Source organism: Mercurialis annua, linkage group LG2 (genome assembly GCF_937616625.2).
Source record: "Mercurialis annua linkage group LG2, ddMerAnnu1.2, whole genome shotgun sequence".
Classification (NCBI taxonomy): Eukaryota; Viridiplantae; Streptophyta; class Magnoliopsida; order Malpighiales; family Euphorbiaceae; genus Mercurialis; species Mercurialis annua.
In genome coordinates this window covers 55523825-55550027 of record NC_065571.1, presented here as the reverse complement: position 1 = coordinate 55550027, position 26203 = coordinate 55523825, and the positions used below count along the sequence as shown (strand labels likewise).

The window sequence follows — 26203 nt, the reverse complement described above, 5'->3', positions numbered from 1 at the left end:
TATTTATTATTTATTAAAATATTTTTTTTATTTTTAAATATTTTTTTATATTTATTTTTTAAAATTATTTTTAAAAAAAAAATTATTAAAAAAATAGAAAATAAAAAAAATATTTTTTTTAAAAAATATTAAAAAATATTTTTTTTATTTTAAGTATATTTTTTAAAATTTAAAAATAATTTTTTTAATAATTATATATTTATTATGTGTCATTAAATTTTTTTGTTAAATTTTGATTTCTATTCCCAAAAGTTCATTCTCATGGGGTAAGGGGGGAATAGGTGATTACCATTAAAGGGGTAATCACATTCACATTCCCTAATATAATTTGACAAAACAAACACGGACAAGGGGAATTATTCTCATTCCCATTTCCATTCTCATTCCCCTTTTTTTGGCGAACCAAACAACCCCTTAGTTTTTTCTTTTACATGGTCCATGAGGTTCCTCTTGAACGGCATTTTGATATTACTACACTTCAAATTCACAATCTCATTTAAGTCTGAAGAGCGTCTTACCTACTCACCTACGCCTATAAATTTACTTTTAATTGTTAGTGCCAATGGAATTAGAGAGTATATTGTTTGGTTCAATAAAAATAAATATAGAAATAGGAATGAATAGAAGTGTACAAAAAATAAAATATTAAAAGAACCAAATGTACAATTCTATAAAGAGAATCAATTTTAATTTTTCAATATTATTAATATGTAACATTAAATAAATTACATAAAATATTAAAAGCAATACTATTGATTTTTTAATATTAAATAAATTACACAAAAAATAAAAAACAATATTGTTTACTAATAATATATTACTATTTAATTATAATTTAAAATGAGAAGTGAAATTTTGAATTGATTCGTAAATAAATGAAAGTTCATTTCTATAAGTGAAAGGAAGAATGGACGATCTCATTGAGGGATAATCACATTACCATTCGTAAGTGAATTTTAATAAATTAAAAAAGTTCGTGAAAAGGTACATAGTCGCTTATACGAAGTGAAGGTATGTAATCACTTGAACATTATGCGTTAGTTTCAAGCAAGCCGAGCCGATGAACGGAGAATACCACTCTACTAATAACACGAAAAAGAAGAAGTTTAGAAGTCCAAAAGAACTAAAAAAAAAGCTCCAAAAGTCAAAAGTTCAAAGCCATTAAATATATGTTAAAGCCCAACACAAAAATCTACAATTCAGGATCTTCAACTTTAGCACACGCAATAAAATTTACTAAAACAACCGTTTTTTATCATAATGGAAAATATGGAAAGTTGGAGAACGTGGATACTTTAAAAAAAAAGTGGATATCTAACGGTTGTTTGAAAAAGTGTTTTAAAGTTTAAAAGAGAAAAAAGACGACGATTGTAGAGCCGCGTCACAATCAACCAAAAACTCAAAAACTCTTAAAAAAAATATCAATATCAAACACTTTAGTTTGTGAATTAATTTGTATAGCAATTTATGTTTCTTAGTTCAGTCTCTGTTTTCAACATTATTTCAATCGTAATATCAATTAAAGTATCAATTTCAATTTTTCAATTCCAAGACCTCCCTTTCATTTATCCGTATATTTATTTAACAGCTTTGAAGTTTTTATGTCATTTGAAAACTGTTACAACTATTTGATTTTTTATTTCAAAATCTATAATTTAAGATATAACCTCTAACACGTTCACATACACAAAGACACCAACTATTTTCTAAAATTCATAGGAAACAATTTGGCATGTCTAGTGGGATTATTATAAAGACAGCTCCAATAGCTCTTAGTATTTTCGAAAATATGTAGCCTACTCTCAAGAGGCAGAGTGCGTCTGCAATAGTAAAATTATATGGAATTGTTCACCAAGTGGTTGAGCAGTTTGAAAAAAATTTCGCGCCTCTTGATCATAAAATTTGGAGGCGCCAAAAAATGTTGTTTTTACCGTAGGACCTGGTACTGTAGAAAAGGAGAATGTGACCAGAGATCATCCAAAAAATATGCAAAGTATTATGATATAGATGAAGGAACATTTGAAAAGAGTGGAACTGATGTATGAGAAATTTGAGGAACAATTCAGAGAACATGCTAAGAAGATTGAGGAACAATCTAGAGAACATGCTAAGAAAGTTGAGGAGCACTCGGAAGAGAACAAAGAACAGTACAAGATCATGATCGATATTGTAGGGATGATTTAAGGCTAGAAAAATTTCTCATAAATTTGCAAAAAATACCCTAAAGTAAGGAGAACTGAGGAGGCATGCATCTGATCATCATGCTCAAGAGGTAGTAAAATCAAGTATAATTCCTCAACCGCTGCATGTACTCGGTCCAAACGGTAGAGTCTCTAAGGATTTTTTTTAGTCTGAAAAACAAACAAAACTTGTATTCAGAGAGCAACCCCTTCCGGATCTTATAGAATATAATTATCAACAAGATCTGGAGTCAAAAAACCTTTAAAATCTATTAAGCTATTATGCAATTTTTATGAAGAAACTCATAAAACTACAATAGAAGTCGGAGAACAGGCAAAGACGACCCCTAATCATGTTAAGATTAGGAAAATTCAAAAGAGTCATGGTCCATCATTTATTAGCCGTCAATCTTAAAGATCGAAGATAATTTTGAGGAACCAAATTAGAAAAAGTTTTTATAAAATATGAATTCCTAAGATATTTTTTGTAAAGCAACAAATAATCTTTTATGGTCTTAAAGGAAGAAAATTCATACAAAATTTGAATGTCTAAGAAACACTTGGAGAAGTATAGTAAGAGATAATTTTTACATTCTCCAAAAGACAACCGGTGAAATCTTAAAAAGAAGAGTTTGAATATGTAATGTCTCTAGAGAGATTTTCATGTGAGAAAAATATTATTAGATATAATTCTAGTAATTTTAACAGCCAATCGCCTAAGATCACTTCTAATATTATTAACTCTAACAATCAGATTATTGTTAACTATAAAAAAGGACTCTAGAGGCAATTTATGCGTGTTACAAATATTTCTAATCCATCTTAATGTTAGTGGAAATAAGACCGCTAGAGGATATCAAAAGGAAAAAAACCGATCTCTCATTGAATACAAAGTCCTAAAACGTGACATTGATCAGATAAGTATTTTCTGCTTATTCATTGTATTTAAATGTCACAATTGTTATTTTTATATTTTTCAAAATTGTCAAGAAAAATAGTGTACATTTTAATGACTATACTATATAAATATTATGTTAAAGTATAAAAAAACAAAAAGAAAGACCAAAGACCTTAAAATAAATGAGACTGAAACTAGGACAAAAGAAAGCAAACAGTGAAAGAATCTGAAAAATATAGATTTGCAAAAATGAGAACAAGTTTCAAATTCTCTAGACTTTGGTCAAAAACTAGGGAGGGTGTAACCGAGTCGACTCGACTCATATCGAGTCAAGCTCGATTTCGAACTACTCGAGTTAATTATCGAGTCGAGTTCGAGCTTCAAAATACTTGACTCGATGAGCTCGCGAGCGTAATCAAATTTCGGTTAATTTACCTTTTTATCCTCTTTATTTAAATATATTTATAATAATATATTTATTTTAATATTAAAATACAATTTTTAAATATTTATATAGATAATCAAGTTGAGTCGAATCGAGCTATCCGGTCACAATTATTCTATCGAGTTCGAGCTCGAGCTCCCAAAATGAAACTCGATCGAGTTGTAGTCAAGTTTAGAGCTTCAGATTTTAGAGTCAAGTCGTGTTCGAGTTTGACACTGTTTCGACTCGACTCGGTTACGTCAAACTATGGCTTGTTCATATTTGTTTTTTTTACTGTGTTTTAAATGTCAGTATCGTACTGGTAGATTTGAAACGCCACTTTAGTCGACTAAACCAAATTGAACGAAATGATTAAACCGTTGTCGAAAATAAAAATGGAGGACCATGTAGCAATTTAAGAGTAATTCTCTCTTTATTCTAGGAAAATAATACAAAGGATCAACCAATCCCCTCCCCCTCCCAATTTGACACAAAGCATCAAAAGTCATCTTCGAAAAAGAAAATCCATAAAAAGAACCACAAATATACCAAATGGTATCATTATTCTCCATGTATTAAAAAAAGAATGTAATACTTAATTTAACCTAGGAGGATGCGACTAGAAAAGAGGTTTTTGATATAATTATTTGACAAATTTGTGGATTTTTTTATCCTATTTGCTTAATAATAACTATTTTGATACTTCGTGCCAAGTTGAGGGGTTAAAATTATTTGTTCTTTCAACAAAAATTTGAATCGAGTACAACTTTAAGCCAAAGATGGATATTTTTTTGTTGAACTGCCAAAGATATTTGCTTAAACAAGATACCAAAGATAACACAGAGACCCACAAGGCGACGTGTGAGCATGGAGATTAAAGATGAGGTTGCTTTAACGTGTGGCCATCACAATTCTCTCCTCACCCGCCAAAATCAAGATCATCAAATCTATCACAAACACTCGGAAGATATTTTCATTTCATTTTTTTGTAATCTTATGCCAAAAGATAGACCATCAAACGTGCCAACAACGTTACTAGTACATTAGAGCACCAATTCTCAGTCTCTTACATGACATAACTACTTTACTTTCAGACATGGCAGCTATGTTTACTACTAAACTTCACGTACACCCACAAATTTTAGACCACTTTTCTTTCAGTAAAACACAGAGAAATGGGCTGCTCAGTTCAGGTCTTTCATGGTCTGGTTCTGGTGGTGTAAAGTGCAGGTCTTTTAGGTCTGAAGATGGTGGGGAAGTGGAAGTGGAAGAGAATGGAAAAGATGGTCGTAGAAAGTTGCAGAAAAATATGATTAAGTTGAAGAAAAAAGATGGGTTTTGGAGCTTATTAAAAGATGCTGTTGCACATTCAAATGAGGAAAATAGTAAAGCAATGGCTAAATTGGAAGAAGCTTTCTCATTTGTGAGTAGTAAATTTTGTTAATTTATGGGTTAATCTCATGAAAAATCACAATTTTATGTGTTTTTTTAATTTAATCACGTCTTTTAAAATTACACAATTTTTTTCAAAATCATACACACGGTGCGATTCTCATTTATTAGTGTAATTTGTTGAGGTTGTTGATCATTTTTGGGCTGTTATCTCAGCAAATTATGACAATTTGTGTATTTTTATGATTCTTTTTAAAAAGCGTGATTATATTGAAAAAATACGTCAAGTTTGTGAATTTTTATGATATTAGCCCTTAATTTATTCAATTTTGTTAGTGACTCAGTAAATTCGTAAGTTCGGTTGGGTAGCTGCAAGTTTATTTACAGTTGCAATTTGTTTCTTGTGATTCAGATTGCTCTGCAAATTGGAAGATATATTGTTACTATGATGAGCACAGGTGTGATACTTGCAGTTGGCTTTCAATTGTCAGGTATGGAGATATGGTTGCTACAGTTTTGAAAATGATTTGTAAACCTTCATTTATGATATAAATTGGCAAGGAATTTACTTGTGTGGATTTTGGTGAAGGTGGGGACGGTCAGATGAATACGCTAATTTGGTATAGTTGGCTTGGAGGAATTATTATCGGAACTATGATCGGTGCTAACTTGGTTTTAGATGAACATTGTCGAGCTGGTCCACGTAATGTTGTTGTTACTGGAAGGTATTTCTCTTCAGAAGTAGTTAGTTTCGAGTTGTCTAAATATTTGGTGTCCTCACATTTGGTAATTCTACAAATGACGGGAGTTTTTCGATGCTTAAACAAAATATATCTTAATGTTTCTGTGTCTAATTTGTTATTTTTGTAAACCTGGAAAAACAATTATTGTTTCACTAGGAATTATGGTGTGGGAGGTATAAAAACGCATTTGGCATAGAAATGCTGCAAATGAATTTGAAATATGGAGAATTTATTCTTCTCTGTTTTTATGCATGTTGATGCTGTCTGGTTCAGTACAAGGGGACTCGGAAAGGCACTTGCTCGCGAATTTCTTCTGTCTGGTGACCGCATAGTTGTTGCTTCACGAAGGTTGGATGCGGAATATGGATTATTTTCACTTTGTAGTTATTAAATTATCTCGGTAATATATTTACTCATAACTCCTCATCCTTGTTTGGATCTTTATTAAGGCAGTCCTGAGTCTGTAGACGAAACCGTCAGAGAGCTGGAGGAGAGCCTCTCGGAAGTAATGGTCACCACCAGCGGCTCATCTAGGACAAATCTGGCACATGCAAAAGTGGTTGGCATAGCATGTGATGTTTGCAAACCCTCTGATGTGCAAAAACTGGCAAACTTTGCTGTCAAAGAATTTGGTGCCATTGACATATGGGTGAGCACTTCAGCCTCCTGTGGATCTTCTAATTAGTTATTTGGGAATACTTTTAGTAATCATGATTTTTCATTGGCATTATCCCACATGTTAATAGCCCAATGACAAGGTTGGGGCAGCTACAGGTCATTTAGGAATCCATCATCGATGTCCTGAATCCTGATGCATTTCACACCTGATAAACTACTACTATTAGTTTTGTACCAAAAAAGAACAGTTTATAATATGTATGTAGGCATAATTATTGAGAAAACATAATTGAGATTATTGTTAATAATACTATTATTTGTCTTACAACATGGAACAGATAAATAATGCTGGCACAAACAAAGGATTTAGACCCTTGCTGCAGTTTAGCGATGAAGATATTACTCAGGTACTTGAGATATGTAACTGGTATTTCCCAAGTTTGCTTTCCTTAAATGATTCGGTGAATGTACAGTCCTTACAATAGATTATTGTTTATAGAAGTGCCTGAAATTAATTTTTGCAGGCATTAAGATTGTTAACGTACGACCCTTTATTCAACTAAGCCTTGAATGAATCAATTATTGTCATATATTATATGTTCATGATTCATGAATCCTTATGACATATCTGAACTCTCTGAATATGTGTAATTGTGTGTGCAACATGAAGGATTGTGCTATGATTCTTACAAATGCAGTGTACATGATGTGAATGCATGTCATTCTTTTACAATTCAAGTTGAGTAGCTTGTTCAATTGGTTTGTGTAGATTGTTTCAACAAATTTGGTTGGATCTATTCTCTGCACTCGAGAAGCCATGCGGGTGATGGTGGACCAGGTTAAGGGAGGGCACATTTTTAACATGGATGGTGCTGGTTCTGGAGGATCTAGCACCCCTCTTACAGCTGTGTAAGTTCTAATTGCCTTGCAAACTAGCAACCATAGGTCCATATCCTCATAGGCAGGAGCTAAAAGTTTCAATCGGAATTCTATAATGTTTCTTGTCACTTTACATGTGCTATGCTCAGAAGGTCCTCGTTAAAAGGATTCTTATTGTGTTCAATTTTCTCAAACTTGTAGTTATGGGTCAACAAAATGTGGTCTTAGGCAACTTCAAGCATCACTTTTAAAGGAGTGTAGGCGATCAAAAGTTGGAATGCATACAGCATCTCCAGGCATGGTCCTCACGGATCTACTCTTAAGGTGAATGATTACATCCTTATTTATCATACGCTATTAAATTGCCATTTTAGGAAGCCATTGTTTTAGAAGGTCGTAGTGGCCTTTTATATTCGCTATTGGCATGATTTACTTGAGAATTATCGTGGACGACTCTATGATTGGCTCTCTCTTCCAAACAATCTGCAAATATCTAGAGCTCACAGTTCGTGAAGGTGGTATGGTTGATTAATTACATTTCGATTGTCTATTTTTGCAGTGGTTCAACACTTAAAAATAAACAAATGTTCAACATCATTTGCGAGCTTCCAGAGACAGTTGCTAGAACTTTAGTTCCACGGATGCGGGTTGTGAAGGGTTCAGGCAAAGCCATCAATTACTTGACCCCTCCTAGGATACTACTCGCTTTGGTCACTGCATGGCTGCGGCGAGGTCGCTGGTTTGATGACAAGGTAATCTTGATCTCTTCAGGGAATTTGTTGGGTATAACTCAACTACAAATGCTGTTACTTGAAAACTCACTCATTGAAATTAGGCTTAATTGATTTGAAAATCACGAACTTTAGCATATTTTGCAATTTAACATTAAAAGTTCGTGTTAAATTTTCCAGAAATGCTTAAATTCGTGATTCTTAAAGTAACTAAGCCTTGAAATTAATAGAACTTTAGGCAAGATAAATTGTTTTACCTGTAAATTCTTATTCTTGCATATATTGCAGGGAAGGGCATTATACGCAGCTGAGGCAGACCGACTCAGAAACTGGGCTGAAAATCGTGCCCGATTTTCCTTTACAGATGCAATGGAGATGTACACAGAAAATGCATGGGTGTCTGTGTTTTCACTTTCCGTCGTTTGCGCCTTTATAATCCTGTCGAGCACAGCCAGCTCATTTCATGGCACCTAAATCCGTCCTTTTCTAAAGCATGCAGGACGTAAAATGTCGATGCCATCATTCACAGAAACTTGCAGTCAAGAGAGGTAAACAAACTCAGAATAGGTAGTGTATGATTTATCTGCTTAACCATTGATAAGCAATCAAATGTGTTAGATTATAAGCCTAAGTGATTAATTAACCAATTGGTGCACAGGCTCTGTAGGTTAAGTATGCAGAAAAATAGAGCACATATTTTATTTATTCTGTAGAGAAAATTCAATTAGATGAACACAAATATGGCATTCTTGATGATGCTGAGATGCTTGTAAATATGATGATGAAATTGTTTTGAATTCAATTCAATGCAAGCTGCAAATCCTCTTGAAATAATGGAGTAAATAATATCTTGTCACTCATTTTTTTTGTAATACTTTTATCATTGTGGAGAGAATGTTTGTGAAGAATTGAATTCACGACCTTAGCATAATGTTATCCAGCGTTTATGTTCAAATTATACATTTTGAGTAGTAGCTCATTGTTCTTTTTTTTAAAAAAAAAATGTACATGAAAATGTACATTTTTTTAATGACATTAAAATTTACATAAGTGACTCGTTTTTTTTTAAGTTTACTTTTGTATCTCATGAATGAAATCAATTTTTTGTTCACCTGAAATTAATACAAAATCAACTCTATGTCAACATGATATTAATTTGTAAATCAATTTTAAAAATGAAAATAAAAATTAAAATATAACTTTTTTATTTTATATAAGAAATATTTATGAGTTTTTTTATTTTCGGAAAAGAAATATTTATGAGTTAAATATAAATAAAATGAAAATTTGAAATGTTTATATAAACAACTTGAAAACATTGCCATTTAGGATACTATCATGTGTGGAAGCAAAACCCATATAAAGAGGAATCAAGCATCGATTATGAAGCACTATTCTTAATTTTGAATTGGTTTATTAATGACTTAAGTGACAATTTGCCTTCTGAATTTATAAGCAATGGACAATTAACATATAAATTAACTTTGTTGATAAATTAAATACGAACTTTATAATTATAGGCAACTAATTTTATTTGGACAAATTAATTTACAAGTTGAAAGGATAAATTGCCAATTTAAAGAACAATTAGCTTACAAGTTAAAGGGACAATTTGTCAACATGAGATTAACTGTCCATAATCAACAAATTCGTGATTAATTTATCCACAAAGTTAATTTATATGCGTATTGTTCATTATTTACAAGTTGAAGGGACAAATTACCACTTAAATCATTTATCAATTATGTCTACCCTCTTAATCAAATGGTGACATTTTTAACGACATGATCAGCGCAAATATGAGTATGAGTAGGATATTTTGGATTCTTAAAAAAATATTGAACTTTTATTTATAATAATCAACGAATATAATTTATTAGAGGCAAATAATTTTATGTTCAAAAATATATAAAAGAGCATCGATTGCAAAATAAAAATTATGTTTTATGATAAATTTATTTGATAAGGAAAAGGTAAAATACATATTTGATACATATTTGAATCTCTATGTATTATTTATATTATTTTATACTTAGATCCTTCAACTTTTATTTATTAAGATTTAATTTCTATACTTTTGATTTTATACATATTAGGTCCTTTTACCACACAAATAAAATGTGTGTATCCCATGCATAGTTAATACGACCGAGATATATTTTCACTTATTTTTTATACATTTGTTCTCGAAATTGGATCCATATACTTTTGCTTTTAATTTTTTTTTTGTTAATTTTTTTATAGGCTGACATGATACTGTAAATTTTGTTGTAATAAAATTAATATTTATAAACAAAAAAGTGCAAAGTTTCAAAAAATATATAAAAAAATTATAGTAAAAGAACTCAATTGAAAAAAATAAAATATAGTAATAGAGAAGAGATCGCATCTAGGAAAAGTAGAATGGAAAAAGGGAGAGATTGCATAAATTAATGCGAGACATAGCAATGGATTATCTAAACGAGACTAGGGGTGTGCAAAAACCGACCGAAACCGAATAACCGAACCGAACCGACAAATTCGGTTCGGTTCGGTTTGAAAAAGTAGAATATTTTCGGTTGGTCGGTTCGGTTCGGTTTTTAAAGTAAAAAAATTTCAGTCACTTTTACACGTAAACCGAACCGAAAAACCGAACCGAACCGAAATAACCGACCGAACCGACAGGTTCGGTTCGGTTCGGTTTGAAAAATTAAATTTTTTCAGAATTTCGGTTCGGTTCGGTTTCTTAAAAAACCAAAAATTTCGGTTCGGTCGGTTCGGTTTAACCGAATGCACACCCCTAAACGAGACAGTGAATATTTGCTTTTTTTTTGTTTATTTTTTAGAATAAATATTTGGTTTATTTAGTGAGGGAATTAAGCGAATGTCATGCCACTAATTATGAGACTTTGAATATAAAAATATCAACCCCATGTGCTTCCTTCTCTTTAGTCTCTGCTCCATCTCACCTGTCAATTGGGCCCCTCTAATTATCAAATCTATTTTATTAGCCCCCCTTTCTAGATAACTATATATTTTCAGCCCCACAATTCTTTCCCAATCTTCCTTTTTCAGAGTAAAAGGAAATTTATTATGCTGGAACCAATCAAATTAGTACAGGTAGGCATGGTTCACAAACCGGCGGTTTCAATTTGGAACCGCGTGTTCACGATTGAAGAAACACTGAAATCGGCTTTGACATGCCTATTGGGCGGGTACGGTTCCCACCGGTAAAAAGAACTACAAAACTATTTTGAAAAAAATAAAATTTAAAGTATATGAGATTAAAAGTTACAAAAAGTTCACATAGGTGATTAATTATACTTAATGATTAAAGCAACAAAATTTTATTTAATTTACAATGACATATATAGTACTAGAATATACTAGAGATAATTAAATAATATCTTATATATTTATAATGGAATATGTTATAAATAAATATAGAAAAATATATCAACAATTAAGTGTATATAATATACATCTATAAGTAGATACTTTTAAATTCAAAAAATTCCGGTTCACAACTGTAACCGGCGGTTTTAATTTTAAAAATATTGAACTGGCTCGAAACAGTCATCATCCCGATTCTAACCAGTTTGAATCCAGTTCAGAATTTGATCGGTTTACGGTTCAACCGGCCATGTCTATAAATTGGTGTATGATGTGCTGTCATTACTCATTTAGACCATTAAGAAAACATTTCTTCATCAAATGATTTTTTGTGGAAAGTTTTTACAGCTTAAATTTTCTGGTGGTTAGTCTAATTGTCTGGGCTGTTTCAGAAAGGATATCTGTTCTATATGTAGGAAATGGCATTATTTGATAATATATAGGCCTGCGAATAAATGTAACATGCTTTCAAAGACTTAGCCAATAGGCCATCGACATCACATTAATTAATAGCATGTAGGAGATAGGCAATATTAGGGGAGTGCATTGTGATAATTTAAAAAAAAATTAAATCGACTTTAAATTATAAAGAATTAATTTTCTAATTATATTAAACTAATCGGTTTCGGTTAAATTTTAAATTCGACATTTCAATTAACTTTACTTTAATCTAAAATCAGACTAAATCAGAAAATAATTTTCTTTTATAGTATCAAATTGAACGGAACTATCGGTTTGAATCGAAATCGGTTTTTTTTACACTACTAACCAGTATGGTTTGACAATGTCAAGTCAAATGCCAACCATTTGATTCAAAACAAAACAAAGCCTGCTGCCTTCCACATTTGAACAAACCTCTGCTATTATTCTTTTCTAGAATTATTTGCCGTCTACAATTTTATATAGAATATTAGCACTAATATTCTATTTTTGGAACAGAATTTTGTATTAAAAAATACTCAATTTATTTCCCAAACTGAGTAATTTTTATAAGGTCAATGTGCAATCAATTAATCAATAAAAAGAAAATAGCTAAAATAAGAAATTTAATAACAATGCGCGTAGGTCCATGTTAGTAACTGCATGGATATTATTATATTAGATTAAATTTAAATAACTCTCATGCATTATATATATATATATATATATAACTTCAGATTTCATAAAAAAAAAAATATAACTTCAGAATGTTTGAACGAGGCATCGCTGACCATTATGAATCCATTGAACATTATAGTATATAGTACAAATTAAACAAATAAAAGTAAAATTATATCAATACTATTTTATTGTTGAATATGTCTATATTTCTTTCAAGTGGGTAATTTTTTAAATTTTATTTTTAATTTTAGGAAAGATGTCAAAATCTTCAAGTGTGGTTACCCGCTGGTATCCAGCTGGTCTGCCTTTTGCTTAGAGTAACAGCCATATTTATATATAAACAATTTAAATATAGTGATATTAAATTGCATTAGTTTTAGTATTATTGACTTAACACAGTTAAATTTTTTTCCTTTTACCTAATATTGTTGTCCTGATGTGTTGCTGATTCATTTGCATTCTATAGTTTTATTTACTTAAAAAAAAAATCAGATTTCCGCTGCTTTGGAATTTCATATTCATGTCAGATAAAATTGTAATGATTAGAAATTTAGATGGCAGATAAAGCTAAAATAGAAAGAAATACGATCAAATGCAATAAATTGGATTTGATTATGATCTTCAAATATAACAATGGACCTAAGTTTGTCTAATATGGACATACCTGTATGGATAATTAGTTGGCCATAATTATTAAACCAACAATAATTGATTCTCTAATCACAAAATAATGGCTTAATTACTTAAAAACCACACACTTTAAACTTTTTTTTCGTTTATACCACGACCTAAAAAAAATTCATTTATACCCTGACGTATGTGTTTATGTTTCACGTCTACCCCGAGACACTAAATTAACCTCTTTTCATTTTTAAAAAAGTTCAAAATAGTCCTTCATTTAGAAAAAAATTCATTTCTAATTAATCTCTAATTAGCTTATGTTAAAAATAAATAACTATTTTAAACTTTTTTCTTAATGAAAAGAGGTTAATCTAGTGTCTCGGGATAGAGGTGAAATATAAATACATACGTCAGGGTATAGATGAACTTTTTCCTAGGTTAGGGTATAAACGAAAAAAAATTCAAGGTGAGTGGTTTTTAAGTAATTAAGCCCAAAATAATAATAATAATTGATTCTCATTATCATGTATATAAAGAAGGAATTCCAACAATAATAAATTGATTGAGTAGAAACTTTTACATAATTTCTGTCCCTAAATAACGTGTTAGACGAGCCTTTATAATTTTTTTAATTAAAATTTTTTATTTTATCATTTTATTCCTTATAATGTAAATATTTTTCTCAAAGATTTTATTAATAATAATAAACATTATGCCCGCGCGGGTTTGGTCTAATGGTCTAAGTCTCAGCCATCTGGACGCCAAAGGTCGCGGGTTCAAACCCCGGCAGGTTGGGTTGCTGGCCATTATAGCCATAAATTACCAGGTATGTGGGCTTGCGGGCGGTCCACATTCCGGAGTTTGACAATGATATTGAGTTTCGGCTCAGTAGATACTTATTTTATATACTATATAGTTGAAGATAATTATTTAAATTTTTAAAAAATTGTGGGCACTTAATTAATTTCAATTATTATATATTCTCATGAATTATAAATTTACGGGTACTTCTTTTATACAACGTGAATCTGTATTGAAGTTGTCTTTTTCTACTTTTAAATATATCTTTTTATCGTAAAAAAAGAAAACAAGTTCTACTTTCATTTTCACTATTAAAATATTTATTACTATAGGAAAACTGAAGTTGTAATTTAACCAGAAAATTAACTTCAGATTTGATTCCATAATTTGCCTATAATTTAGCCAGTCTTCACTCTCAATCCAGTTAGGAAGTTCTTACCTAGACCGGGTCCATGGAAAATTTATGGACCTATCCAATAAAGTGTTAGAGAAATGAGAAAAAAAAGAAAATAATAGGAAAAAAGAGAAAATTGTGTTAGATTTTCTAACACCTCATTGGGTAGGTGCATGGAAAATTTATAGACCGGGACTAGGTAAGAATTTTCCAAGTTCAAAAGGGGAATATTTTTTTTTTCTTCTGAAAATAAGAGAATAAAATATTATATAGCTAAAAGATACAGAAAGGAAAAGCCGTTGAGGGACGACCAATCAGAATACAGGCAGCGCTTAACAACAATTCAGATATTTAAAAAGAAAATTCCAAACAAACCCTCACATGTAACAAAAACATTTTAAGATTAAATTACAACAATCTAAGGAAAAAAAAAACAACTACTAATATCCCTCTGTTTACACTTAACACTTTAAATATTTCATATTTATTATAAACATTTTTTAAACTTTTTTATATAAAATCAAGTATGATTTTTAAAATCGGACCGAGAAATATTTATTCAAAATGTTTATTTTTATAAATTTAAAATTGATTTAGTATTTTTCTACTTATGAATAAAAAATCCAAAACGAGTGAAAAAAAGCCGGAGGTCGTAAAGCGCGGGCCAGACGTGTGGGTCCTACTAACGAACAGACGATACTTTTTGGTTCATCTTCTAATCCTCCACTCCCATAGCCAAAAAAACAAAAATGAGTTCTGCAACTGAGTTCAACTCAGCTCACCGAGTCTATATTTTCTGAAACTAAATTATCCAAATCCTTTTCAAATTTTAATAACCGTTGAAATATTCATTTCTTTCTTTCGAACAATTCTTCATTTTCAGTGAGGTGAAACAAAAAAATCGCCATGTCTGCTCCAACTCCCACTTCTCCGCCGTCTACTAACACTACTGCTCCGCCACCGGCTACTCCCACCGCACCTCCTCCGTCCACTCCGGCTGCACCTCCACCTGCTACTCCCGCCACTCCAGCTGCACCTCCACCTTCTACTCCCGTCACTCCTGCCGCCCCACCACCTTCTACTCCCGCCACTCCGGCTGCTCCTCCACCTTCCACTCCAGCCACACCGTCAGCACCGCCGCCAGCCACTCCATCTCCACCTACAGACTCATCTCCTCCGCCTCCTTCAAATCCTTCAACTCCTCCAACGTCCACTCCCACTACTCCTTCTCCGCCGTCTACAACGCCGTCTCCCCCGGCGCCACGTGGTACCACACCGTCGACGCCTACTCCGATAGGTAAAAGTCCTCCACTTCCGTCCACTCCCACCTCGACGAATCCACCTTCGTCCTCCTCAGGAGGCTCATCGGGAATATCAACCGGCGCGGTAGTCGGAATAGCCGTTGGTGGACTAATAATTATATTACTATTTAGCTTGTTTTTTATTTGTTGCCGGAAAAAGAGACGGAGACGTGACGATGAAGCTGCCTATTATATGCCTCCGCCAACTGGCCCTAATAAAGGTCTCATTTTAATTATTTTATTAGTTCTCTTATATCTATTCTGATTGAAGATTTAATAAAATTTTGTTCTTAATTATTTCCCGGTGATTCAGATGGTCCTTACGGCGGTCAACAGCAGCAACATTGGCAGCACAATGCACCACCGCCACCAGGTCATGTATTCACAGCAATGTCAAATCCAAATCCAATTCCACCGCCGCCAGTTGCGTCTCGGCCACCGTATCCTCAAGAGCGTGTCTCAATGCCGCCGCCGCCGCCTCCTCCTTTCAGCAGTGGCGGGTCTGGCTCCAATTATTCGGGTTCTGAAAACCCATTGCCGCCTCTATCTCCAGGTCTTTCATTGGGGTTCTCTAAGAGTACGTTTACCTATGAGGAATTAGCACGCGCCACCGACGGGTTCTCCGATGCTAACCTCCTTGGTCAAGGTGGTTTTGGGTATGTGCATAAAGGAGTTCTTCCCAATGGGAAGGAAGTTGCTGTTAAGCAGCTTAAAGCTGGAAGTGGACAAGGGGAGCGTGAGTTTCAGGCTGAGATTGAAATTATTAGCAGAGTGCATCATAAACATCTTGTTTCGTTGGTCGGATATTGTATCACCGGCTCCGAAAGATTGCTTGTTTATGAGTTTGTTCCCAACAACACTATGGAGTTTCACTTACATGGTATGCTTCAATAATCAGATCTTAAATTATTGCACAATATAATGTGATTAAGTGAAGAATGTGTTTCAGAAGATGTGTTTGATACTTTGTTTAGCATATAGTTTTAAGCTGAATATCCATGCTTTAGGCTACATGTATCTGATAGAGAATATACATTGTAGGTAAGGGACGACCTACCATGGACTGGCCGACCAGACTCAAAATTGCACTAGGATCTGCCAAGGGACTTGCATATCTTCATGAAGATTGTAAGTTCTTCTGATTCATCCTCGCCACTCTTCCTTTCCCCTGAAAAGTAGTCTAAAAGATGTTATGGTATGTCGATTTGTTGATTTAGACTAATTGTTTCTTTTTGCCCCGCAGGTCATCCTAAGATCATTCATCGTGACATCAAGGCAGCTAATATCCTCTTGGATTTCAAATTTGAGGCAAAGGTATAACTGCAGCACTGAATTTGTGGATTTCTATTGATAGTCACCGAGCAAAATGTAGCAATTTTTTAATAAATAAATCAACTTTATTCTGCATCTTATTTGAACTTTAATTCTTTTTATCCTGTTGATTATTGCTAATGGGAGGATATATCTGATATCTGGTTTTCCTTCTTGCTCAGGTTGCAGACTTTGGACTAGCAAAGATCTCTTCTGAAGTTAATACACATGTCTCCACCAGGGTGATGGGAACCTTTGGGTAAGATCAACTCCTTCATTCATTTTTAGCTTCAAAGCTCTTAGATTCTATTGTGGATTGTTATTTTTCTAAGTTGAACTTGAGGATAAAAAAAATAAATATTTTAAGTGTGAAATTAAGATTTATTTTTTTGGGTGCTTCTTTCTTGTTACTTGCTTAAACATTTTGAATTGTTCATAAGACCATAGTCACCTTTAGAATTTTCAGCTGCATTATCCCTTATTGATATATTAGCGCAGACAATTTATACAATTTTTCTTTTTATGGTTTTATGATAGTAAGATCATTTGGTCTATAACTGTTGATGATGAGACTGATGAAATGACGTTCTCTTTTGGTCTATTTTCTTCTCAGCTCACTACAAAATTTAGGAGCTTTATTAATGTCATAATTTATTATTAAAGTTATTAATGCCTCTGCACTTGCATGCTTTTTATTCAGGTATCTGGCACCAGAATATGCATCAAGTGGGAAGTTGACAGATAAATCTGATGTGTTCTCTTTTGGAGTCATGCTTCTGGAGTTGATTACTGGTCGTCGGCCTGTTGATCATAGCGGCGGGCATGGTTATGCAGATGATAGTTTAGTAGACTGGGTGAGTTCTAACTCCTCAATGTACAATCGGAACATGACAATACTTATGCTTAAACACATGTTTGCAAGTTCTTCACTTGCAAACATGATGCCATAGATTGTTTTATTTCATTTCTGTACACGATTTGATCTTTCATGTATTATTGCAGGCAAGGCCTTTGCTTACACGAGCTCAGGAAGATGGAAACTTTGATGTTCTAGTGGATCAAAAATTGCAAAGAAATTATGACCACAATGAGATGGCTCGCATGGTTGCTTGTGCTGCTGCTTGTGTGCGCCATTCAGCTCGACGCCGTCCACGTATGAGTCAGGTAAGTATTTCAGTTCAGGCGGGATAGTGATAAAAATTGCTAGCTGAGTTCAAACTGACGAGGTTGTTAGTCCAGCTATAAATGTGCGGAATTAATCAAGTTTTGTGATAGTCCTAATTGGCATCTTCAACATTTGACTGAGCAGGTAGTCCGAGCTCTTGAAGGAGATGTGGCTCTGTCAGATCTTAATGAAGGAATTCGACCCGGACAGAGCAGTTTCTTCAGCCAGAGCAGTTCAGATTATGACACCAACCAATACAAAGAAGACATGATAAAAATGAGGAAGATGGCTTTAGGAAGCCAGGAGTACGCTGCCAGTAGCGAATACAGTGAACCAACCAGCGAATATGGTTTATATCCTTCTGGATCAAGTGGCGAAGGACAGAATACCCGAGATATGGAAATGGGAAAGATGAAGAAAAACAGCCAAGGTTTCAGCGGAAATTCATGACAACCGAAGCCTCCGATTTTTCTGTACTCATACTCTTAAATAGATGTCACATTGATTGCAAAGAATGGCGTGTTTCCGATGTGATAGTCGTATATGATTTTTTCCCCTCCACTTACCTCTGATTTTGAAGTGTTATTGATTAAATTTGTATTTAGTAGTGAGCATACACAACAAGATAATCAAAATTACATGTTGATTCTTTTATTCTTTGGTTAAATGCTTAAATGATTCCGTATGTTTTGCTCTTCTTGATTGTTTATGTTCATTCACATTAATTGTGGTTAAGTAATTAGGTAGGGTGGGGCAGAAAGCATGAATAAGTGAAGAAGTATTTTAGGTTGTTATGAGTTTGTGTTATATGCAAGAAAAGATTGTTCCTGGGGATCATTTGCCTTGGATTTTAAAAAACAAAAATGTTTGCAAGTCCTTTTTGCGTTTGGATAAAGCTCTTTTAATAAGCAAAGCTAGCTAGACGCGTTGAAGCTACTATTTTTTTCTTACCAACCTACCAACCTTAAATTAACACATGAAGAGCACTCGGACAATTTAGACAAAGAATAAAGGGTCTAACGCTCCCCCCTAAACTTGTGACACGGAGTCATCTAACTCAATTTATACTTTTTTAATCGATTACCCTAAAACTCTTCATTTTTGGATCAAATAACCCCATAATTGTATTTTTAAAACGCATAAAATACAAATCGGAGGTGAGGAATTTAAAAAAATAATTAGATAATTCTCTAATTGTTGCGATATAATTATTCTAAATCCATTTTTTAAAATAAAAAAATTAATTATGGGATTAGTTGACTCAAAAATGAAGAGTTTTGGAGTTAATTGCTCATAAAAGTATAACTTGGATTAGATGATCCCGTATTACAAGTTCAGAGGGCGCGTTGACCCTTTGTTCATTTAGACAAATGATTGTGGGTTAGCATCTTGAGCCTCTTCCCTGGGTTATCACCAGGTGTAAGATGAATTGGTTACCAAACATTTGTTTCAACCAATGTTTTAAGAACCGAGCCGGATGAGCTGGTTCGACCGTGAATCAAAGGTCAATATAGTTCAGTTCTTTCTAAAAGTTGGATTTTTGGTTCAATCTCTTTAAATTGGAAAACACTGCAAACAATTTATTTAACTGGTTAAACCGAAATTATCATTTTTCATTTACTAATTAGAGTGTGATTTATTTATTAGTTTCTTCAATCTATTTAGTATTTACTGATTAGAATTTCATGTCTTATATTCATATTTTTTTTATATAGACCAAAAAAACATACCTATTATTTAAATATATTTATTTTCTATTGAACAGGTAGTTTGAATGGCACATGGGTTAATTTGATTTTTAAAACATTGGTTTCAACTGTCATATTAATAAATGATTAAAAAACCAGACCAGACCGGTTGGTTAAACCGACTAGCTGTCCTATCCAACAAACCTTAAAAATAAAAAATCAGGTCCAATGTGGTTGAACCGGTTGAATCGGTAGTTGGGCTATCAACTGTGTCCAAAACCTATTTAATTTTATATGATTTTACTCAATTGGTTCAACCAATAATTGAATTGGTTGAACCAGGAACCGGTAGCCTGTCCAGTAACCAGTTTGATTTTTAAAACACTGATATTGATATCTTCCACTTGCACCTTAATTCTTGTACACAAGCAAAATGGCACTAGAATGAGGATATGAATAATTGAAAGTGACCTTTGTGTAGTGCGCGCATGGTGGCCTTTTGCTTGAGAAAGAGATTGGCCAGCTTATGCCACTTTTGGCTTTTTCTTTGGTAAAACTTTCTTATAGCAATTGAGATACCAAGATAAAGAAAAAGTAGAAGAGCACGGATGGTTTGGTTGGTTGTGGACCAAGCCAAACCCTAACCCTGAACCGGCCATTGGTTTCACAAAAGAAATCAAATTGGCTCCACCAAGTTGTTTTAATATGGATATGATCTATATGATTTCTTTTACTTATCAAAATTTGTCTTCAAAAATTTGTGGCGCTACAAAGTGTCCGAGCCAAGATGAATGTACAACTCTATCAACACTACAGATACAAAGCTAATTTCTATAATGATGCCTGCAACAAGATTTGCAAATATGTGTAACATTTTGGGAAAATTGCTTAGTTTTCTAACATTAAAAGGAGACAGACCAGATGAGAAGATCAGTCTTGACTACAAATTTGCTAATCGACCCGAGCCAGAACCTCTTCTCCTTCTGCGACCCCTTTGCCGAATCCGCCAGATACTCAACAATAGTAAAAGACCTATCAAACAACCATTATTTAATTAAGAAATGTATAGAAAATCTACAATACTTCCCTAAATATTTGTAAAGTAAAGGTTTTTTCACCAACCAGTAATTGCCACCGCTGCAGGTACAAGCCAATGACTAGCAACTACAGGGATATCAAGCTGCAAATAAGAAGTAAGCATCTCCTAAGCATTTCATAACATCTGATTACTAATGAAGTACAAAACTTAAATAAATGCTATAATTTGTAAGAGACAAAAGCATTATAAACTAACAATACATTATTGTTCGGTTGCATATTCATACCTCATCTCCATAGAGCATACCCCAGTAAGTATTCCCGGATGAGTCACTCTTACTTTTCGTAGTAAACTTTGGACGTTTCAAATTCGAATTGTCAACAGTGGAATTCAAACCTCGACCCAAATCTATAAAAGAATGGCCTGGAAGTCTCCTGTTCCTTCCCCTTACATGCAGATTATACCCCTTAGTTCCCCATACTTCTGATCTGGAGTCGCTCGAGCATATCATATCTTTTCCCACAACAGCAGAATATGAAGAGAAATTCACATCAGTTCTTCTAGAAGGTAATTGATTATCATCTATGTAAAGTGCTTCATCTTGTTTAACAGAATCTGAAAAGAGCAGTGGATCTCTTATGTTCCCACTGGTAAAGTCTAATATTTTCTTCAATAGCCAGTAACAATTTGTAACCATATGGCTGCTATCCAAGCAATTGGAGTCTCCATAAACAGCAATACGACCTTGACCCACCTCTACAAGGCCAAGGATTGGGGAGTCTGCCTGCATAAATTCAATACTGGAATGAGATATTACTTTGACTTGCATATTAATTGGTGAAAAAGGACCTAAATTCACATACATTTTCAAGGGGTTCAAGAACAGAAAGGATTTAACTAAATATGATCGAGCATTCTTTGATTAAACACGTGATAGTTTATGTCTGTGTCCTGCACATTTACATCTTTGTTTCACAGAGAGAGAGAGGCGCCGTTTTAAATGGCAAGATGCAGATTACTCAAGTAAACACATGACTATGCAGAATAACTCCGAGAAACTACCAGTAAGAAAGCACATCACAGGCTATCGTTAATTGCAAGGTATTAGTATTGGGGATTCACCTTCATCATGCCTGAAGTCAGCAGCAAATTCTGAGTAGCTCCACTCTCGGAACTATCCAGGAAAGGAAACATGTGCACATACCCACCTTTAGGAAATCTCACAATGTCAGTTCCAGATGCATATCGACTTTGCTCTCCATTAATGGAAAAATCACCATTCAAGATCTTGTCTCCAAAAGCGATCCCAAAAGGTGCCAAAAGATCATTTAGTGCAGGAATATTTGCTCCTCCAGTAACAGGAGTCCACCAGCTTCGTGTATTGTCATCAAAGAATCTCATTTTCACCATTGTTTCAACATTATACCATTCCGAAAACACAGCCAACCCCAATCCAGTACTGATAACATCATCTCTCAATTTTTCTATCTCTTCTTTAAAGTACTCATCCTCAAGATCCACTAGCAGAAGTGTGCCATATTGGCGAGCATCAAAACATGTGAAAGGGGAACCGAGTGTTTCAACGTAGTACCCAGCATCTCGTAACATATTGAACATAATATGAAAATTTGTATGTAGGTGGTCCCCATGCCAGTCAAGAATGTCATTGCGAACGTCCAAAGAGTCTCTTGGAATATATCCAGGAGGATACTTGATGCTATGAAATTGATCCCATAAAACCCGCTTTGATCTTGCTGGAGTGGGAACCACCTTTAATTTTAATTGAAGCACGCAACTGCTAGTTCGAGGAACCTTTTCTCCTGGAGCTGGAGGACTGCGAATCCTAAGAGTTACATTGCCCTCAATTTCTCCAGAAAACTGAGCACCTTCTTCCTTAATTTGCATGTGCAATGCTAGATAACCAGTCCAAGGCCAAATGACTTCCGAATAACTGAAGTAAATGCTTAAAAGATTTCCTTCTTCATCCAAAGGTTGCCATGTTGGTGGACTTTCAACATAGCCAATAACACCCATTCCATTCAGTATCGTGGCATTAAACATAACTGGCATTGCACCTGCATAAAGTGGTTGGCGACAAAATGGCCAGGAATAAGGGCAATCTGTAAAATCAAGAATACTGGGGAAGATGCTTGCCCGGGGCTGGTAATTCTTCAGGATTTCATATGATTCTAACCTGATGAAGGAATTAAGAGTTGAAATAATTATATAAAAATAAAGGATTTGACAATGAGAACACGGCTAAAAAATGACAAGTTCCTAATGATTATTCTAGTGGATTGCACTTCTAAGGTTGTGCCACTGACCTTACACACAAAAAGATTCTAAAAAACCCAGATAAACAGTTGTTACAGTTCTAATAACACCATAAATATGGCAATAATTTCTAAAAGTAGAAGTGGAAAAACATACAGATCTACTCTTCCTGCACCTTGCTCGTACAAATTAGGACCAGAAAGCCTAGCAGCCCCTTCAACCAGCGCTTGTTTCATGCTTGCTGGATTTAGAATGTTCTTACGATTCCTTTCAGGGATAACACTGACAAGGAGGCATACCACACCAGCAACCACAGGACTTGCCACACTAGTCCCAGATAAACTTTTACAACCAGTACTAATCTTGGATCCCATTATTTCTCGTCCGTATGCAACAACATCTGGCTTCACACGGCCGTAACTGTACCAGAATTTTAACATAGTTATAATTTTACACATAACCTTAAATGCTAAATACATACCAAATAGGGAGGATCCAATAAACAATAGAAAATGAATAACAAAAGATGTGATCACGAATGTAAGCACACTGAAAATGCAAACAGAAGATCTGCCAGACATAACAGTTCATCCATGCAGCAATCAACAACTAGAAGCTGTATAAAGTGAAGAAAAATGGATTACCCGTGAGGGATCTCCCAGGTGCTCATGCCACGGGATGAAAAAGGAGCCATGTGATCGTTATAGTCTATTCCACCAACTCCGATAACATCACTTTGGTCCGCTGGGTTGTTTAAAGTGCCATAAAGCGGACCATCATTACCAATAGCCGAAACCATAATGATATTATTAGCTGTTATTTCCCAGACCTGGTAAACAAATAGTGTTCGATCAAGAAAAGTGACGTTCTTAGAGATACAAGCACTCAAAGTACCATGCAAGAGTTCGCACAAGTGTATCCCACCCATCTAGTTGATCATCTAGATAAACCGGTCATACTTTTATACAAGTGAATCCCAAGAAAAAAGTCCTCTCAAAAGCTATTAAGGAAGTACTATGAGGTATTTTAAAAAACTAGAACCCATTATTTATAGACAAACAGACACGATTGTTGTTGAGCAATTATAAGCAGGGAAAACAAGTCACACCTTCTCAACAAATGGAAGATCCAAGTAATCAGGTCCACCTATGCTCAAATTTAGCACATCCATCTTAGTAGCAATAGCATAGTTAAACGCATCAAGGAACCACGATGTGTAGGATACCTGCAATAGGCTGAAGAAAAATTTCTCATAATCTTGCCTAACACTGTGGACTGCATATCATGCATTACAGGACGTGTTTGCACAAATCTACTTGAATTCAGTAAATAAGAATCGAAGACAAAATGTATTAAGCTACTACTCGTAACTCATAACAACAATTACCTGTGCATCAGTAAAAACACGAAACGCATAAATCTCAGTGTCAGGTGCAAAGCCAAGACAAGCAGCATCTTGACCAGCAATAACACCAGCAACAAAAGTTCCATGTCCAAGATTGTCATTCAAAGTATCTTCATTAGTCCAGTTTGTACGTTCCTAAAAGAGTTTCGCACGAGTCAAGATTATCAAAAGAAGCATCTCCGCCAGCAGCTACCAACAAGAATAAGTAATACATACCTTAATATTACGGAAATGAGGGTGATCAGCTCGAATTCCAGTGTCGAAAATCGCCATTTTGACTTTAGCCCCTTTGTAACCTTTTGACCATAGCACCTCTGCCCCAAACAATGAAGTAACTTGTGTCTTCTGCTGCAGCAGAAAATTCAAAAACTTAAGCAAAATGAAAAAAGAAACTGAAAAATAATGCTTTATTTTTTGTAACTATACCTGCATAAGAAGACGGCGTTCCCGTTCACAGTGGACGGAAGAGTTAGTATGATGATGCTCATGCTCCTCTTCACTAAACGACATTGAAGTAAAAATCTTACCAGGTCGTTTCTTGGCAAGCAAATCCCTGTTATAAGTGAAATCCAGATTGACATCCTTAACCCTATCTAATCTCTCAATTTCCCCAATTAATCTGGTCTTCTCTGATTCTTGGATCGTAATAACCCCAAAATCAGTTGGGTATTTCATAGCAGGGTTTCGCCGCTCGATCCATTCCCATCCAAATTCAATTCTAGACGCTAAATAGCGACGGTGATCCTCCGCCTCTTTGTAGTCCGTGAAACGGATTATGTACCGGGTGCTGTGAGTTGTGTTTTGGGGTTGAGTTAGGGTTAGGGGTTTTGGGGAGGGATTTAGGAAATGGAGGAGAGCTAGGGAAATGATGGCTACGAAGAGAGCTGATTTCACCGGAAATGTTGAAGGGAGGTGGTGATTGGAGGTCATGGTGGTGGTTATACAGGCGGTTTCAATTGGCGGGAAAGAACCGGCATTGAATGTTGAAGATCTTGATGTTAGTTAATGAAGTGAGTTCTCCATTGTTTTTCTTCGTTCTGGTCAGATACTTCCATGATGTTTCTTTGTCGTTTGGGATGTGGCGTGTCATAATATGCGGTGACGAGGCAAATGCCACGTCATCACATATAAGATGTGGCATAGTCATGTTATTCGAAACGGAGATGTGGCATTTACCACGTCATAAAGGTAGTGGACAAAGCGTTGATGTGTTATATGCCACATCTAGACCTGTTCATGAGTTAAGTTCGAGGACATGCAAACTTTTTTTATTTTTATTATATAAGCCTAATGCGATATGGATTCCATATTCTTAATTTTGGCCCTTACACTTTCCATTTGGGGATGTATCGATTTTTTCCGCCATTACATGAAGAAATATATAAAAATGAAAGTTCAGACCCTTTTATAAATAGTGATTTTTTTCCGGATTTATGCCTGGGTTAGGTTCGGAACAAAAAATTACTGTGCAAATCCGACCTAAGCGGGTAGACTTGAACAGTTACCTAGGTCACGAATATATATAGAGTGTTTATCCCATGCAACTGTTGCGCCACGTCATTTTTACATCAAGCCAATGAGCATTTGCGATAGGGAATTTTTTAATTATTACTTATTTTTTTTATCATTCAATTTTCCACATGGCTAACGCACAATTGGTTTGTTGCACGAATGACATGACACAACGGTTATGTGCAATAATTTTTCATATATATAGCCATATCACTAGATGGTGTCTAGTATTTCCACGTTATATGTTCCATGTCACTGAATCGGTAATTTGGAGTTCGCCACGTCATGACTGTCTCTGATATGGTTTGTGCCACGCAATAACATTCCGTGACGTGGTACGTGCCACGTACTAGA

General features: G+C 34.4%; 3 protein-coding genes across 5 annotated transcripts; 2 read left to right on the top strand and 1 right to left on the bottom strand.

Annotated features, from left to right (window-relative positions):
* Window positions 1-4446: 4446 nt before the first annotated feature.
* LOC126668938 (probable chlorophyll(ide) b reductase NYC1, chloroplastic) lies at window positions 4447-8725 on the top strand. Its single transcript, XM_050362195.2, has 10 exons — window positions 4447-4925; window positions 5307-5385; window positions 5484-5619; window positions 5911-5985; window positions 6091-6286; window positions 6594-6662; window positions 7025-7164; window positions 7336-7458; window positions 7694-7886; window positions 8154-8725. The coding sequence occupies exons 1-10, from the start codon at window positions 4599-4601 to the stop codon at window positions 8337-8339; spliced, it is 1524 nt and encodes a 507-aa protein (XP_050218152.1). The 5' UTR covers window positions 4447-4598; the 3' UTR covers window positions 8340-8725.
* Window positions 8726-14878: 6153 nt separating this feature from the next.
* LOC126668799 (proline-rich receptor-like protein kinase PERK1) lies at window positions 14879-18616 on the top strand. Its single transcript, XM_050361978.2, has 8 exons — window positions 14879-15676; window positions 15769-16335; window positions 16497-16583; window positions 16699-16769; window positions 16949-17025; window positions 17467-17620; window positions 17769-17930; window positions 18076-18616. Exons 1-8 carry the CDS (start codon window positions 15061-15063, stop codon window positions 18379-18381), a joined length of 2040 nt encoding a protein of 679 aa, XP_050217935.1. The 5' UTR covers window positions 14879-15060; the 3' UTR covers window positions 18382-18616.
* A 1661-nt stretch (window positions 18617-20277) lies between these two features.
* On the bottom strand, window positions 20278-25417 carry LOC126668937 (subtilisin-like protease SBT6.1). 3 transcript variants are annotated; one of them, XM_050362190.2, is made up of 10 exons: window positions 24764-25417; window positions 24554-24685; window positions 24320-24472; window positions 24041-24157; window positions 23577-23761; window positions 23089-23352; window positions 21781-22852; window positions 20945-21442; window positions 20742-20799; window positions 20278-20651 (listed from the first exon to the last, which is right to left on the bottom strand). In XM_050362190.2, exons 1-10 carry the CDS (start codon window positions 25265-25267, stop codon window positions 20560-20562), a joined length of 3075 nt encoding a protein of 1024 aa, XP_050218147.1. In that variant the 5' UTR covers window positions 25268-25417; the 3' UTR covers window positions 20278-20559. The 3 variants fall into 3 exon arrangements, with proteins under 3 accessions (XP_050218147.1, XP_050218148.1, XP_050218149.2); XM_050362191.2 differs by having other exon boundaries at window positions 24554-24682; window positions 24764-25416; XM_050362192.2 differs by lacking the exons at window positions 24554-24685; window positions 24764-25417 and having other exon boundaries at window positions 24041-24167; window positions 24320-24414.
* Window positions 25418-26203: the final 786 nt, after the last annotated feature.

What these genes read in the sequence shown, in the direction of transcription:
- LOC126668938 (XM_050362195.2), top strand. Translation starts at nt 4,599, where the DNA reads ATGGCAGCTATGTTTACTACTAAACTTCACGTACACCCACAAATTTTA. An exon ending in AATGTTGTTGTTACTGGAAG is followed by an intron (nt 5,620 to 5,910) that starts GTATTTCTCTTC and finishes TGTCTGGTTCAG; the next exon opens with TACAAGGGGACTCGGAAAGG. An exon ending in TTGGTGCCATTGACATATGG is followed by an intron (nt 6,287 to 6,593) that starts GTGAGCACTTCA and finishes AACATGGAACAG; the next exon opens with ATAAATAATGCTGGCACAAA.
- LOC126668799 (XM_050361978.2), top strand. Translation starts at nt 15,061, where the DNA reads ATGTCTGCTCCAACTCCCACTTCTCCGCCGTCTACTAACACTACTGCT. An exon ending in AGGGTGATGGGAACCTTTGG is followed by an intron (nt 17,026 to 17,466) that starts GTAAGATCAACT and finishes CTTTTTATTCAG; the next exon opens with GTATCTGGCACCAGAATATG. An exon ending in ATGATAGTTTAGTAGACTGG is followed by an intron (nt 17,621 to 17,768) that starts GTGAGTTCTAAC and finishes GTATTATTGCAG; the next exon opens with GCAAGGCCTTTGCTTACACG.
- LOC126668937 (XM_050362190.2), bottom strand. Translation starts at nt 25,267, where the DNA reads ATGACCTCCAATCACCACCTCCCTTCAACATTTCCGGTGAAATCAGCT. An exon ending in CTCATTTCCGTAATATTAAG is followed by an intron (nt 24,473 to 24,553) that starts GTATGTATTACT and finishes AAACTCTTTTAG; the next exon opens with GAACGTACAAACTGGACTAA. An exon ending in ATCTTCCATTTGTTGAGAAG is followed by an intron (nt 23,762 to 24,040) that starts GTGTGACTTGTT and finishes TTTGTTTACCAG; the next exon opens with GTCTGGGAAATAACAGCTAA.